Source organism: Rhododendron vialii, chromosome 6a, assembly GCF_030253575.1.
Source record: "Rhododendron vialii isolate Sample 1 chromosome 6a, ASM3025357v1".
NCBI lineage: Eukaryota > Viridiplantae > Streptophyta > Magnoliopsida > Ericales > Ericaceae > Rhododendron > Rhododendron vialii.
The window spans coordinates 1,654,287-1,672,099 of NC_080562.1; the positions used below are offsets into that span (position 1 = coordinate 1,654,287).

General features: G+C 39.0%; 1 protein-coding gene across 1 annotated transcript; it reads left to right on the forward strand.

Moving 5' to 3' along the window:
- Positions 1-427: 427 nt before the first annotated feature.
- On the forward strand, positions 428-9,057 carry LOC131329890 (replication protein A 70 kDa DNA-binding subunit B-like). The gene is made up of 12 exons (XM_058363308.1): positions 428-664; positions 1,064-1,123; positions 1,456-1,541; positions 2,642-5,857; positions 5,960-6,057; positions 6,236-6,320; positions 6,400-6,524; positions 6,600-6,678; positions 6,754-6,886; positions 8,015-8,172; positions 8,253-8,373; positions 8,467-9,057. Exons 7-12 carry the CDS (start codon positions 6,410-6,412, stop codon positions 8,746-8,748), a joined length of 888 nt encoding a protein of 295 aa, XP_058219291.1. The 5' UTR covers positions 428-664; positions 1,064-1,123; positions 1,456-1,541; positions 2,642-5,857; positions 5,960-6,057; positions 6,236-6,320; positions 6,400-6,409; the 3' UTR covers positions 8,749-9,057.
- The last annotated feature ends 8,756 nt before the right edge of the window (positions 9,058-17,813 follow it).

A 17,813-nucleotide genomic window follows, 5' to 3' on the forward strand; every position in this document is an offset into this window, starting at 1 on the left:
CTCCTGGTACGTGAGAACAGTGAGAATGCGAAGGAAATCAGTAGAGAAGATAAAATCAGGGCTTTGTAGAATTATCTCAAAAAAAAAAGGATAGAGATGTCTTTTGGTATGATAGGAGAACAAAATGAGAAAATGAGAATGTGAAAAGCTCCTCTGAGCTCTTTCTGGCTTTTGTTTTAGAAACCTGGGAAAACCCATTTTCCCTATGCCAGACAAACAGCCAAAAGCCAAAAATTGGAAGTGGAAAATGGGAAAAGCCACCATCCAAACGCCCCCTACTAAAGTGGGTTTTCTGACTTTTGGACAATTCCGGTTATGTCCTAAATTTTTGGCCTGGTTTTGTCTTTTTCCTTTTGGAATTTCAAGTTTTGTGTAGGGTTGATTTCGTCTTTTCATTTCCCTGCTTTCTGACAACAACCAGCGTACATATCTCTCTCTTACTTTACTCTCGATCGGAACGAAATCCCTGATCTCCACCGTGCCAGGGCAGCCGCTTGCCAAAGTCGATTGAATCCTCTTTCGATTGCGCGAGGCACCTCACTATTGACGAGTCTTTCACCGAAATTGAAGACGTAGAACCTTTTCTCTTACTCCATGGGATCGGAAGCACGGAGCTGGCGCAGATGAGGCGGCAGAACGACGGAGATGGCGACCCTTTGGTTGTGTGTGTTTCTGGTTTCTGGTTTCTGATCTCTGATCTGTTTATTTTTTGTGTTGATCTCTGGTCAATAATATAGATATGTTTGCGCATATGTATGTGTCTATGTGTCGATTTGTTTTTCCATCTCTCTCACCCCTCTTTCTAAAACCTCCATTTGGTGAAATCAGTTGGTCGCCATTTGAGTCCGATTTGTCCAATCAAGCCCTTCGATTGGCGAGCCTCAAGTTATGGGCTGGAGGGCAAAAAGTATGTTTTGATGCGCAAAAACTTTTCAGCCTAGGGTTTCCTAATTCCTTGACTTTTGATGCGCAAAAAGTATGTTTATGTTTTTAGGTAAAATATACTTTAGTTGTTTGTTATGTTTGTTCTAATTTTGATTAATATCGTGGTTGGTTTGTACAGTAGAAGATCGTGGGAATCACTGTCCACCGTTTGGATCATTGCATCTACAAGCTATTAGAGGTAACCATTTTAACTGCAAATAGCTATTTTATGTCATTGAATATCACAGTTCATTTTCCACTGGTTTGTTGTGCTTTCCCTCTTAAATCCAAAATTTGAGTTTCTGAAATTTGGGCCTTTTGTATTTTTTGTTTGGAATTGGTTGATTTGGGTAATATGTTGTGTCAATTTGTTACAAATTAGGTTTTTCACTTGTGCTGATTGGAATATCATTAGTCGTGACTTGTGTGAAATAATCAACTTGGAATTGAAACGAGTATTAACACACTGAATGCGTCTATCAGTTGCATCAACTATGGTGGTTATTAAGTATTCCGTTTCGTAAGTGTCAGATTTGGGCGAGCAAAGGATGCTCATATCTCAACCTCTCTCTGTGCTATTAACTATGCATGCCTCTCTTGCGCTTGCCCAGCTCTAGGTATGCATTCCCACAGCTAAAACTGGACACATAGATGGATATTGTGTCAAATTGATTTCATTTTGCTATTTGTGCTTTCGTGTTAGTTAAATGGGGTATAGGTTGCTCGGCCTTAATTTACTAAGTTCATCTATCCTAATATGTTACAGTTGTTGGGATATCTTGGTATTTTGATAGTTTCTATTGTCATACGGTCTTGCTACTAGTTATATAATTACTCCTATATGATATCTATATCCAGTTGTATGATGTCTATTCTATGCAAGGTTGTTTTCCCTCGAATTATGAACATGTTTGCAAACCAAAAGGCCCATTGAAATCATAGGTTTATTTGAATGGGTTTTTTCACCAAGAGTTTTGTGTATAAGTACTCATTTCCCAATTTTATCGCATAGTGCATATATATATATATATTTGTTCCAAGACTGTTGTTTTTGTTCTAGAATTGTGTGTACGGTGTAGTCTTTCCTATATCTTTGGATTCTCTTGCTTTTTCTGCGTTGTTCCAGAATTGTCCATCACCATATGCATCCGTTGCGCGGTTGCATTTTTAACGAAGATAGTGCCTTGGTGGGGTAATTTTTTGTTGCAGCCATGAGTACCCTCATGCTTTTCGTAGTACTTTTATGAGCCCACTATGATGCTTGGAGAGGGATGAGTGTGTGTGTGTGTGTGTGCCGCATTCAATCAACCCTTTATACATACCAGTACTTTGAAATTTTATTTGCAATGATGACATAATTTTGAAGAGACTTACGGGACCTAGGCGGGGCAACATTATATGGTCAATTGGTAACTAACGTTACCGGCTTGCCGCCTTAGTGCGTTTTAACATTCAATTATATGAGCCAAAAAAAAAAAAGAGAACAGATTTACTTAATTGCTATGTAACATTGGCATATATTGTTGGCTATGATGATATATTTTTGAGCCAAAAGGATAAATTATATTTTTGTTTGCAGCTGTGTTGGACATTTGTTGGCTATGATGAATGGCATATATTGTTATATGAGCCAAGAGGTAAGTTCAGGCTTGAGTTACTTGCAATTTTCAGCTGTTTGTGTTGAGGAAGTGTGTCTAAAAAGACTGTGTCTGTGCAGGGGCTGGCTGCTGCTATGTGTGTGCAAGGGGGTGTGTGCCGACTTTTACTTCCACTTTTCAGCTCTTATTTTGGACTTTGGGCATGTGTGTGCAATTGTTAACTTCGAGTTTTCAGTTCTTATTTGGACTGCCTTGCAAGTGTGTGTGTGTTGTAGCAGGCTAATTGTGTTTTGTCATTTGTTTCTTTAGGTTAATAGCTTACCACATCTGAATTGGTTCAGTTAAATGTAATTAGTTGGCAGGGAGCACATCATGGTCTTCCTCCCATTTCGTGTTGTTCATGGTGTCAACTTAGGTCAGATTAAGTAGTTACTAGAAGGGGAAAAAACCTTAGCTCAAGAAAGCATAGAGAGGGGATCAATAAGGCTGTGTTTGGACCATGCATCTGTGGAGTGATTCACCAAGGACTAAGGAAATAGTTTCCCCAAAATTAAGTTTAGCTTTGCTTAATTATTTCTTATCTCTTCCGATAACCTTGTGTTTCCCTCCACAGACCCATGATCAAACACAACCTTTGGGTGGAGGCTACAAAGTAGGCTCATCAATATTGTTTGCTGAAAATGGTTAGAGCTGACAATAATTAGGTACCGCAGAGCATATGAAGTCAATGTTTATAATTCTCTTCCATGACTTGCAAATACCTCGTTGATAAGTTACTTTACCGTCGCTTAAATTGTAGTATCCTATTTGTTCTCATTCGACATCACTGGTAGTCATAAAATTGGGTTCCTTGGTATTCAAGGACCAGGGTAATCAAATGGATGATCCAGGTAACTATGCAGTATGGATTAACATGTTTCGTATGTTTGATATTAATTTTGTAGAGCCTGAAATTTGTCGACTCTTCCATCAATGCTTGATGCAGGTTCCATTCACTAGAAGAATTCGATGAGGGCAAGAGAAGTTGCAGGAAGCGTCTTGATGGACACTACTGTAGGAGAAGAAAGCCTCAACCGGAACCCTTGTCATGTGCGGGGAGCTTTTTGTCTAATTACCAAGGTTCTGGTCATCATTTCGCACAAAATTCTCGCAGCAAGCTTCTTCTCTTATTAGTTTCTGAAGTGATTTTATTGATCATTACATGGCCTGATATGAACACTTTTAATTGTTGTGGTGGACACATGAGCTCATGCCCGCTGATAGAAGAACTGACTTTTTTTTGTTAATAATTCATATGCAACTGAATTCAATCTTGTTGGCTATCAAATGCTTCATTAACTTGCCTATTAATGATGCTGTTAAGTGAAAATTATTATTTATATCCTTTTGGCATTTTGAGCCCAGCAATTCCATCTATTTCCCTTTTTTTTTTTGGGGGTGCTTAGATCTATCGTGGAGGTAGCAGTTCAACTTGTAATATCATATGTTAGGTTCTGAAATGGAAATATGCACTCTTTTGGTCATCTACCAAAAGAACAGACCACAAAAAAAGAAAACCTAATTTAAACTTGTTTTACAACAATCTCCAAAAAAAACCCCTAATCAACCAAAAGAATAAACAAGAAACACTAAATACATTTAATTATTAGACCAACGAACATAACCAAACGTGCGTAGCACGTTGCAAACAACCTAGTAATAAGAACAGGTTTGAGGGATGCCCAATTTTGGTCCCATTTTTCCAATAATGCCCCCGGAGGTTCTAGGCTAGAGGGCTTTGGGTGTCTAAAATGGTAATTTTGCTTGAGCCTGGGGTAGTGGGCTAGCTGGCGTAATCTTGGTGGTCTGTGGGATGGGTGCAGTATCTCGCCCGTTCGTTCTCCTGTCTTCCCTGATGGCTGTCCTCACTCCTTTGCATTTCGTTGTTTTTTCTTTTGTTGGAGCCAGCTCCAGTGATTTCTGGCATTCTCCTCTGTTTCTAGGGCTTTCTGCTGCGTCATTTTCCAGGTAACTATTCTGCCTTCGTCTCCTTCTCTGTTTTGCGGTGTTGTTCTGCATTTTCGGTTCGGTTTGTTGGGTCTTTTCGTTTGTGGTGTTGATTCTGTGATTAGCTTAGTTGTGTGGTCTCCCCAATGGCTTTGGGTCCGTTTATTTTGTTGCCGAGATCCTATTATCTTTTTATTGTTTCCTGTGCTGGTCACTTGTGCTGCTCATAGTGTTAGCTCCTTGGCTTTATTTGTTACTCGGAGTTGTTGTCTGGAGATTTGGTTTTGTGTTGTCTAGCTCATGCGTGGATGCTCTTCAGTTTAGCCGTCTTTTTTGTGCGTTTATTTTGCAGGAGAGGATGGTAGTCCATGCTCCGTTTCTCCGTTGGGATAAGATTCCCAACCCTTCTCCCTTGTCTTCTTCTACAGTAGCTTCATATTTTCTGCAAACAGCTGAAGGGGAACAGGTGATGCTGCTTTTGCGGTGCGTGGCAATGACAATCGTATGGTTTACCAGCCATCTCATGAGTTTGTTGAAGACTACCAGGGTGTTTTCAATTTGGGCTATGTTAGTGAGTGGAATTATGACTTCCAGTTAAATGCATGGTTGGATGATCTTGTGTACCATTTGTTTGTGAGGTACAGTGAGGAAGGTATATATACACAAAGACTATGTTTTTAGCTGCCCAAATTTGAGAATGTTATCTATTGTGCAGATTTGCATCTTCCATTTACACAGCTTTTCATTTCTGCCTTTTTCTGTGCGATTAACTTTTAAGATTTTTCTGCGCAGTTGTTGATCAATGCTGGTATCTAAAAAAACTTTCCATGCCTGGTGTCACTGAGGTTAGCTCTTACATTTTCTTATGGTTTCACCCCTCTCCCTTGGCTACAGGTTTCCCCTGGGGTCAGATATATAAAGTAATAGAGTTGTCTGGCTTTTTCGCAGAGATTGCCCCGTGCTCTTCGTCAATACTTCCCTACTAATGGTTCAAGTACTTGGATTCTCTTTGCTTTTTGAAAAGAATTTTTCAAAAAATTCTCCGAGGTTCTCCCTACTTTCAAGATTTCTCTCTATCTCTCTCTACTTATTACCCCTACTATTTTTTAAAAAAATTTTCAAAACACAAACCAAACACAGCATTGGTCAGTAGAGATTATCGACCATGAGTTTCGCAAAAATTGGGACGAGTTCCGCCAGGCACATCAGCTCGAGGTTGACCATAGGATTGTTTTTTCGTGCGAACGTCAGTGGATCTTTCATGTGACTGTTTGATAAAGATGGCTGTGAACTTGTGTTTGATTGGTCTAGGCCAAGTGGTCGCTGGCAAGATTTGCCCCCACCTTCAGGTTGGCACTCGAATGTGTTACCAAACAAATTGTCTTTCTGCGTACGCTCTCCTTGTTTTCACCTTTAGCTAATATCTATGTGATTTTTCTTTTCTGTTATAGGTAATCTACAGACTGCTTGCTTTCCTTCGGTTCTTGTTGATTCTCATGCAGTAGTGAGATTCATTTACTACGATGTCTATGGGCCTGACTTCCGGAATGTATGTTCTGCTTCTCTTTTTGTTATGTTCGGTGCTTTCCATTGTGTGCTACATTTGAAAAACTATCCCTTAGTATTGACCACTATGTTTTCATTGACTACTATGTTTTCATCTACTCTCCCGCATCACATACACTGTGCTAATTTTATAACTAACACGTTACTAATTCATTTACTAGATGTCCTCTTTGCCATTCTTGAAGGTGGCACTCAAAAACCAGCAAATCAATCGCGTGTTACAGATGTTCGTGTTATAGATCAAAGGTAAAAATGAACAAAAATTGAATAACCCTTCCATTTCATTACCAAAACTAATCCATGCTGAAAATACTCTGATTCTTAGCTTGCAGCCGATGATCATATCTCTCTGGGATCACTTCAGCGATTATGAAGCACTCACAACGACAACTTTACCAGGCACATTTCCAGTTGCACTTGGACACAGGCTGAAAACTTCAACATACTACGGTAATCATCACTTCCTACATATTTCATTATGTTTACCTCAGATACAAAAACAATAAAATTCATCTTCTTTTCCAGGTCTTTCCCTTGCCACTAAAATTACCTCATCGTTTATCCTCAATCCACAAATACCAGAAAATGCAGCACTCCAATCCTGGTACCTATGTCAATTCCAATATACTTTATTGTAGCTCGAACCATGATTGATTTCATAATCCAAAAACTTCTTCAGGTGCCTTGCCAATGCCGCCAAGATCAGAGAATTACCACCAATGGCAACAATGCAAGCTCTCATGGTCAAATCTGCTGCCCCTCCATTAACTGATGCAATCAACATTATCAACCTTCCTACCTCAGTCGAGAAGGTAATGATAATGGCACAATCCACAAGCCTCTTTTGTCTTTCTTATGTTTACTCTATTTATCTTTTCTTACTGTCGTTGTCCAAATAGACCAACTATAGACATCCACTATTTGTCAGCCACTGCTTTTACATGATTCTCAAAATGTATATCCTTGTTCCCTTCCAAAAATCTACGATCGAGATGGTAGCAGTCAGTTATTAACAGTGTAGCATCATTTAAGGGTCCGTTCCTTTAGCTTATCTCTCGCTTTGAATACATATAGAACAAACCGAAAACCGACACAAACACAAAGACAAGTATGAGCCAACTCCCAAACTTACTAAACAACACCAAATAAAAAATTCATGCATAAACTCTCCTAAAAACACGAGTTAGGAAGCATCTGTTCTTATTGGTACCACCTATTTTGAGCATTCTAAAAAATGTATCGTAAGCGGACTGTAAGCGGACTTTAAAAAATATTCTAGGTACTAGGTAACATAACATGACCCCAAGACACTCTCATTTTCTGTTCACATATACCTCTTTCCCTTCTTTTCTTTTTGGTTTCCCCCCACCCCCCAAAAATACAAATATATACATATCGACACGTATGTGTGTGTGCGCGTGTATACACACATGAAGCACCAGCCATGCACAAAAAATAATACGCATAAAATAGGAAAAATTAGCCTCCAATCATCCGTTAGCTAAGCCCCAAAACAGTAAACTCACCGAGTTACTTTTACATGTAAAGCAACAAAGCAGAAAAGGTAAAGCAAAACAAGCACTTACAGTTAACCCATATCTAACAATCATGTAGTTATGGTATCAAAGCTCTATTGCATTCAAGTCTCATGATTTCTGTTTATGCCTAATTATCTTTCTATGCTATCAAAAAGTGTTTGCTCAGGGGACTCACAAAAAATAATGCAAATTATTTGTTGGGTTCACTTGCCATTAGTTTAAATATATTGCACAACTGTCTCATAACTTGACCCTACAGATTCACAGATCCCTGTACTAAGCTAATGATACAATAGTTTAGGTTTGTTTTATCTAATGTAATATTAATGCATAGACAGTTTAGTTTTGCTCTTCCTTACCCCCCAAAAAAAAAAAAACACATACGTTGCAAGCTCATCACAGGTCCAACTCATTAATGTGAAAGGCATAGCAAAACTTACCAATTTCAATCAACGGTTCTATTATCTTGCTTGCTCACTATGCAACAGAGCATCAAATGCATATGAAGATCATGAACTCTGGTGCAATTACTGTTTCCAACGAGTTCCACCACTAGCAAGGTACAAACTTTCCCTCCCAAAACAAATACGTGCAGTCTACAATCAACATTTAAACTTCCTGCTATCTCCCAAAATGACAGGGTTAAGTTCAACATTGAGGTCAGCGATCCAACAGCATCGATCGAGGCAACAATCTTCCCAGAAATTGTTGAGCAATTCTACGGCATTACGGAAGCCAACATAGACACAACTGAACCTAATGTAACAACATTACTCCTTTTTACGCCAAACACCACTTAAACATGCTCCCTTTATCACACAAAATAACCACTGCTTCTTAAATACATCATGCAGGCACCACTCTCGCCGGAGCTCCTTGACCAGCTTGCTGAACCCAAGAGATGCAACATCACACTCAAAGCTTACATGAACACCTATGCTGGAATTTCGCAGTGCAAGTTCAATGTCTATTCAATGTCTGCCATACCACTGCCAACACTGGATGACCAACAAAATCTTCAACAAACACTGGCCCTACCTCCTCCAACACCAATCAAAAACGAAAAAAGCGTCACTGCATCAGCATCTTCCCACCCAGCCAAAGAAATTTCAGGCAAAAAACGCAAGCTGAACTGAAGCCATAAACCGTAAAGCCTACTCCCACCTCTACTATCAATGGCTGCTCCCTTTTGAAGTACTTTCACGTTGCTATGAATGCCTACTCCCAGCTCTACTAATCTTATGCTCCTTGACCATCTCAAAGTCAACTAATGCTTTTGATGCACTGTGTTGTCTATATATACATCAGCCGGTCCTTTTGATACTTTAATCAACCTTTGTAATATATCTACGTATGTGCACTGTATTATGCATATCTAGATGAACTGATACTTTTGATCCTCTGATCAATTTATGTGATATATCTAGCAACCTATATCCATGCTATCCCTATTTTCACCCACTTATTTTCCTTGCAACGCTAAAATTATGAACAAGGCATATCTAACCTATATCAAAACCTCCTCTCTTCAACGGACATGCATTCGTGCCATGCAGGAAGGGTCAACTAGTAGTATTAACAGATACTATTTATGTGGCAATGGTAAAGTCATCAGTTAAGTATCGTCCATGAATTAACTTGATGAAGTTGATTGTATCATTGTCATATATGTTCTAAACTAAAAGTTTCAATTAATTTTCTTGAAACAGGCCACATAATAAAAAGTAAAACTCAAATTCGAACCATTGTCCTGAGCACGCTTATTCGTGCAACGCATGAATGGTGACACTAGTTTTATTCTAAATAGACTCCATCACAAAGCACATATTGTTGGCATGTCTTCTTTATTGTAACGGCGACAAAATAGTTGCACTTTTTATCTTATTATTATTATTAATCCATTTCTTGCTCTTCCTCTCAAAAAAAAAAAAAAACACACACACACACAGAGACAAGCAAAACCAATATTAGTTCTTTCTTATTTTTTAATGTCATGAGGCTGGCAGCAAAATCCATGATAGCTCCACATTGGCATGGTTGGCATTCGTCCACAGTTATTACGAGTTTTGGAAGGATGCCCTCCCTCTGCTTCGATGCTCTTCTTGGACCCCTCTGAGGGCCTACAATTATATTTTGCAAAAACATAAATTTCAAAATCTGTTATACTATAAAGGGGTATTAGTCGACAACATTTTACAGGGCTTGCAAAATAGCGCCCCCTCTAAGGACCACCAATTATAAATTACACGGTTATACTACCGTGGTTATTTAAGAAAAAACTAATTAACCAAGATACGTACATCAATAGTGGCATGGGTTGCATGGGCACGGGCGCTTGCATCCGCAATGAGGCCGCCACCTTGGTACTCCGATGCTCTTCTCGGACCCCTCCGAGGGCCTACATATATATATTTTGCAAAAAGATAAATTCGACAGTTTGTTATACCACAGTTGTATTAGTCAACCAGAAAGCATTTTTCAATAATAAAAAGAAAAAAACTAACAAATACACACATCTTCACCACCGGTAGTGCTACACCAGCAAACGGGTCTTCGAAGAAATGTATGTATGTCGATTCATAAATGTATGTATACTAAGAATTATCATAAATGGGGTCTTCGAAGAACTCTTTAAAAGCATGTTTTTTAAGAAGTCTTTAAAAGCGCATATATATACATAAATGTATGTATGTCGATTCAATTCTAAGTTTCAAGTTGAGTTCCAAGTTTCAAGTCGAGTTACAAATTCAAGTTCACTGTCGATTCAAGTTACGAGTTCATGTCGATGCAAGTTCGGTTCAAGTCAATATAGTTCCTACAATACAGGTACAGGCACAAGTTTGTGTAGGGAGTTTTTTTTTTTTTTTTTTTGACATGGTGTGAAACACTCTCTTATTCCCGAACAAGTATAATAAAGCAAAGAGAGCCGGGGATGAAGAAGTTTGTGTAGGGAGTTTTATTCCCGAACAAGTATAATCAAGCAAAGAGCCGGGGATGAGGAAGAACCTGAATGGGGTCTTCAATGAACTCTCTTGCTCACCCAATCCACACATCAGTTCCCACAGCCTTCCCATAGCTCCCTCAATCCACACACCTGCAGATCATTATATAAGCGGATACATACATACATACATACATAGATACACACACACACACACACACACACACACACATATATATATATATATAATATATATATATTGATCAGAAACAGAGGACAATGTGATTAAACTCTCTTGCTCACCCAATCCACACATCATATCCCACTGCATTCCCATAGCTCCCTCAATCCACACACCTGCAGATGATTATATAAGCAGATACATATAGATTGATCAGAAAGAAATATGACAAAATCTGGGCAGAACCCACCTCTGTAAAAACCAGGGTATGTAAGTGCTGCTCTGTCTGGCTTTGCGGAAAACCAAGGCTTTTTTATACTAGTAATAATGTGAGGGTGAGGATACTGATTTAAAGCGCATGCATATGACGTGGTTTTCGGACCTTTGTGCTGCGCTACTCAATCCTCCGAACACGTGACTCCATCCTTTGTGCTTCAGATGTCTGTGAGTGGATTCACTGGATGGATGCATGTCTCTAAAGTCTAAACAACCTCCACTCACCGGATGGATGCATGTCTCCAAACAACCCAAAGAATCGGGGAAAATTTCAAAATAACACATGAACTTTGGACTCAACGTCTCATAAATATTTATATTTTATTTTATTTTAATTAAACACCTATACTATAAAAAAAAACGCTCAAATTGGAGCACCTACCGCCATATACCATTTAATTTGGGGTGATGTGGCATTTTTCTTCCGTTAAGTGCCCCATTGGCACACAACACTAGTCCCAAAATTGTGGACAATCAAAGTAACTCCCCAAATTAAAACCCTCTTCTCTACAACTTTTGGGGTTGGTTTTGTGTTCCAAATGGGGTACTTAATGGGAGAGCCTTTCACGTCCCACATTTTTTGACATTGTAGGCGAAATTTAACGGTAGGTGCTTCAATTTGGGGGTTTTGTAAAGCACAAGTGCCTAATTGAAATAAAGTAAAGTTCAAGTGTTTATGGGACATTGAGTTCAAAGTTCAGGTGCCATTTTAAAATTTTTCCCAAAGAATTTTTTGATTTGAGATTTTGTTTAATTAACAATGAGTTAAATATATTGGAAAAATTAGAGGTCAGTTCTAATTTTTAGCTTTGGTTTCATTCTAACCCTAAATATTATTGCTGAACCTGGATAGGCTTTGTTATGTTGGATGATAATGATTTTTTTGCCCCTGCAAACTAAGTGAATTCAGAATTGTGAAAGATATATGTGAACTATGTGACCTGAAGGGTATTTTTGTCCGAAATAATGAACCCGGAACTATATCGAACAGTTATAATATGCGCAAGAACATGGTCTAAGTGTAAATTAGGATCGAGCCCAAATTAATTCTTGCGCATATTACTAGAAGAGACATGAATCATTGAATCCATTTACAAGACATCTGCAGCATTAAAAACAAGGGAGACTTAGTCAAAGATTTCCTATATTTTCATTGTTTGAGCTCGAGGATAAGCAGTTTTTGCAATCAAATATAAGGACAAATATGTCTATAAAAGTGCCTAAAACCTTAATGTACTCTATGAAAATGTCTAAAATTCTAAGGTACCTTATGAAAGTGCCTAAAATCCTAGGGCACCCTATATATGAAAGTGCCTAAAACTATAAAGTATTCTCTGAAAGTGCCTAAACTATTAAAATCTAATAATTGAAAAGTGTACCCTAAAATCTTATAAAAGTGCCTAAATATGTTTTGGCCATTCAATTATTTTCAAAAAAGAATAAGTGGGCTTGTGAAAAATCAGTTTAATTCGATATGTGTAGATGCTCGATCCAATCTTTTATTTTTTTACGAATTCGAAAAACGAACGAAAAAATGAAAGGTTGGTTCGAATATCTACACATATTAGATTGAGCTAATTTTTCTTAAACCCATTCAAATTTTTTTTATAAATAATTGAACGATTTGAATTACCGAGCGGAAGGACCCTGCGTGGCCTTGATATGTCGGTGTGTGTAGCAAGAATGCAACGCAAGAGATTGGACAAGGAAACCTGGAACTCACCGATCTTTCCTTAAAAGTACGACTCCTTTATCGGGAAAATTTCAAAGAACTTACCTCAGGAAAGCCAACAGGGGAGAGATTTTTTAGTGCTGAGCGGGTATAGCCCACGTGATACCCGCTCGGCATGTCCGTACATCTGATATATTTTTGGACGACTCGGATTGAAACCCTCTCTTTTCTCTCATCCCAACACTTTCTTTTTTCAAATCTGAGCCGTTTAAAAACGAAATGGACGGCTCGGATGCACGAACGGGCACCACGTGATACCCGCTCGGCACTGACAATTTTTCCCTGGGATTTGTGATTGTGACCTCTTAAAGTCATTTTGTAAGCTAGTCAGTGACGGAAGCACACCTACCTATTATTGTCAGGTTTTTAAGCTTAACAATATTAAGTTTCACTATGATCACTTTTAGTCCATAACCAAAATATGGGGTCCACTACGATTTCACTCTCTATCCCCCTCTGTTTTCCGTCATTCACTTCCCTCCATTTACGTTTTTTATGGGTTAAAATATATTGATTCCATCTCTTAATTTTGGGGAAAAAAATCGGTGACTTCCATCCCTCTTATTATGATTTTTTTTTCTTTCGTGGGGTGTGGGGGGAATAGAAACAAGAAAGAAGAGTGAAACACCTTAATTCGGCGACGATGAGTTGAATTGTAAATGATCGAATAGATTGAATTGATAGGATCTTGCAGCGATCGAGTCACATGTTTCTGACACGAATAAAGAGAAAACCTTCATCAATTCGGCCCGGATCTCCTGTCCGAATTTTTCCGTCTCACTTCCCTGTCCCAGTCCTTTGCTTCTGCCACGTATCAACTCTTTTTTTCCCTTAACAGCGCCAACTACTTCCTTTTTTATTCCATTTTAATTTCAACATCGTTTTTATATATATTATATAAAAAATATTGTTTCAACATTAAGTGTTCCAAATTTTAATCTGTTTCAACCGGTGAAAAGATTTTAGTTTTTTGATCATTTTATCATAAATGTTCATAATTAAATTTTGACTCTAGGGCTCTCGTTGATTAACCCTAAGAAATTCGTAGAATCAAATATCTCTTATGGCTAATCAACGAGAGCTATAAAGTCAAAATTTAATTATGACCATTTAGGATAAAATTATCAGAAAACTAAAATCTTTCCACCGATTCAAACTGATTGAAATTTGGAACAATTAATTTTTCAACCTCTTTATACATTTTATATATTGAAAACTATGGTTAAAAAATTAAGTGTTCCAAATTTCAATCCGTTTGAATCGGTGGAAAGATTTTAGTTTTCTGATAATTTTATCCTAAATGGTCATAATTAAATTTTGACTTTATGGCTTTCGTTGATTAGCCCTAAGAGATATTTGATTCTACGACATTCTTAGGGTTAATTAACGAGAGCCCTAGAATCAAAATTTAATTATGAACATTTAGGATAAAATGATCAAAAAACTAAAATATTTCCACCGATTCAAACGGATTGAAATTTGAAACACTTAATTTTTTAACCATATTTTTCAATATATAAAATGTATAAAGACGTTGAAAAATTAATTGTTTCAAATTTCAATCCGTTTGAATCGGTAAAAAGATTTTAGTTTTTTGATCAATTTATCTTAAATGGTCATAATTAAATTTTGACTTTATTAGCCCTAAGAGATATTTGATTATACGACTTTCTTAGGATTAATCAACGAGAGTCCTAGAGTAAAAATTTAATTATGAACATTTAGGATAAAATGATCAAAAAATGAAAATCTTTTCACCGGTTGAAACATATTAAAATTTGGAATACTTAATATTTAATCAATATTTTTTATATAATATATATAAAAAGGAGGTTGAAATTAAAATGGAATAGAGAGGGGAGTAGTTGATGCTGTTAGAGGGAAAAAAAGAGTTGATACGTGGTAGAAGGAGAGGACTGCGACAGGGGAGTGGGACAGAGAATTTCGGACAGGAGATCCGGGGCCCATCAATTCGACTTCTCAATTGGAATGGTCTTTGCTATGCTAATAAGTGGCCCAAGTCTAACAACTTTCCATTATATATGGAGATAATTCTGGGCCGCTCCTAATTTTTCCCTGCTTAGCCCGCCAGATCCTTCACGCCACAAGTTCAATTCCCACCAAGTCCTCTGACTGTTATTTTACTTATTTACCCTCACTTAAATAGCTTTTGTACTGTTGTTGGGTTTACTGGATTTACTTCGTCCCTTCAAGTAACACAGTCAGAAATTAGCGATAGAGAATTCGCCAATCCGGCCACTTCGCCGGCCAAACCCTAACCCTCCTCTCCTTCTTCTCTGGCCACTTCGCCGGCGTCTCCAACCTCGCCTGATCCTCCGCTCACACCACCTCACCTCCGCCTCCAACGATCGCACCCTCCGCATATGGGACGCGCGCTCCAAGGACCGCGTCAAGACCCTCAAGGGCCACACCGACTTCATCTTCTGCGTCAACTTCAACCCCCAGTCTTACCTCATCATCTCCGGCTCCTTCGATGATGGTGGTGGCGCCATGACCGCAGTCTTCCCGTCGACGCAGTTGTTCAAGGAGCAATCGACGTGCCGGCACGCGGTTGACTCGTTGAGGCACTTGTCCTTCAGAATAGCTCTAAAATCGTTTTTGATCTTAGAGTGGCCGCCGCCGACATAGGTGAAAAGGTGGTTCCGTCGACGGCTCCCGACGAATTTCTGCCACTCGATGATATCGGATTCTGATCTAGGGTGGAAGATTGAGGGGTAGGGAACAATTTCTCTAATTCATGTGTACGTGTATATGTATATATAAAACTTAAGCAGGGAAAGATAAAGATTACATTTTGATCAAGTAGAACGCGGAAATCTCGAGGGAGATCAATTGCTCTCCGTTAAAATGCTAAGCACAGGAATGCTCCAGAAACAGGGTTATTTAAATACAGATGGGGCCTTCTTGAAGATCATGGCAGGACTCAGGAGTATAATATAGTAATAGTGTGTTATGAATCTTATGATTATTTGAAAATAAGGAATGTGAAAAGGCAAACGGCTGAGATTCAATGTTGAGGTAGATATTTGGGGGTGTAGCTCCAAAAAAATTCTGTTTTGGAGTGCTTTATTACTAGTTGGATCTTTTTTAATGCACTGAAAATTTATGCCTTCCAACTGTCAGGGCTATCAAAATAAACTATTCCCCGTTCTGATTGATTTGTCCAATCTCTCGTTGCCAACTTATTAAAAAAATCAAATCTGATTCATTGATTTGAAAATTTACATAATTTGATCTACTGGACCGTTAATTTAGGACATATATAAGTCAAAAAAGAAACAAACAAATCATGCTTTAGCACTGTTAATTGCAAATTTAGACAAAATTTAACAATATTAATTATAAATTTAGAAAAAATTTAACATTGTTAATCATGATTTTACACTTTTACCAATTAACACTGTTAATTGTTAATTGTGTTTTTACATAAAAATTAACAATGTTGATTGTTGTGTGAATTTAGATAGAAATTAACACTGTTAATTGTAGTGTGAATTTAGTTGACAATTAATACCGTTAATTTAGATAAAAATTAACACTGTTAATTGTGAGGTGGAGTGGTGGTGACGGAGGCGTGGTGGTGGTCATTGTGATGGTGGTGGCGACAGGGTGGTGGTCGTGGCGAGGTGGTGGCAGTGTAGGAGGTTGTATAGGCCGATTGTTAATTAACACTGCTAATTTTGGTGTGAATTTATATGTAAATTAACACTGTTAATTGTGATGGTGGTAGTGGCGACGACGACATGGTGGTGGTCGTTATTGTGGCGGTGGTGGTGGTGATTGTGGTGGCGAAGTGGTGGCAGTGTAGGAGGTTGTATGGGCCGATTGTTAATTAACACTGTTAATTTTGGTGTGAATTTATATGAAAATTAACATTGTTAATTTAAACAAAAATTAGCACTGTTAATTGTGATGGTGGTAGTGGCGGCGACGACATGGTGGTGGTCATTATTGTGGCGGTGGTGGTGGTGATTGTGGTGGCGGTGTAGGAGGTTGTATGGGCCGACTGTTAATTAACACTGTTAATTTTTGTGTGAATTTATATGAAAATTAACATTGTTAATTTAAACAAAAATTAGCACTGTTAATTGTGATGGTGGTAGTGGCGGCGACGACGTGGTGGTGGTGATTGTGGTGGCGGCGTTGGTTATGGCGACATGCTGGCGGCAGCAGCGGCGCTGTGGTGGTGGCGGCGGCATGGTGGTGGAGGTGTAAGAGGTTATATGAGTCGACTGTTAATTAACACTATTAATTTAGACAAAAATTAACACTGTTAATTGTTATGGTGGTGGTGTTGGTGGTGGCATGGTGGTGATGGTGGAGTAGTGGTGGTGGCGATGGCGGAGTGGTGGTGGTCATTAGGGTGGCGGCGGCGGCGGCGGCATTGTGGTGGTGGTGGTTGCATAGTTACGGTGGTGGTGTAAGAGTTTATATGCATGGGTCGATTGTTAATTAATACTATTAATTTAGACAAAAATTAACACTGTTAATTGTTATGGTGGTGGTGTTGGTGGCGGCGGCAACGGCGTGGTGGTGATGGCAGTGGTGGCATGATGGTGATAGTGGAGTGGCGGCGGCGGCATGGTGGTGGTCATTATGGTGGCGATGGCGGTGTTGTGGTGGTGGTGTAGGAAGTTGTATGCGCCGATAATTAATTAACACTGTTAATTGTGGTGTGAATTTATATGAAAATTAACGCTGTTAATTGTGGTGGTGGTGGTGGCGGCAACGTAGTGGTGGTCATTATGGTGGCGGTGGTGTTGGAGTGATGGTGGTGGTGGCGGTGGGGGCAGCGGCGTGGTGGTGGCGGTGGCGGCGACGGTGGTGGTGGTGGCGACATGGTGGTGGTAGAGTGGTGGTTGTGGCGGTGGTGGCGACATGGTGGCAGTGGTGGAGGCGGCGACAGTGGTGGTGGTGGTATTTTTGTCTCCTCCAATCGCCTTTTTTTGCGAGGGGTATTTTTGTCCACAAAATAATCAAGAGGACTTACTGGACTATAGGCTCTTTGGACAAGATCTAGTGGGCTATTGTTCACCCAAGGAAGACCGGC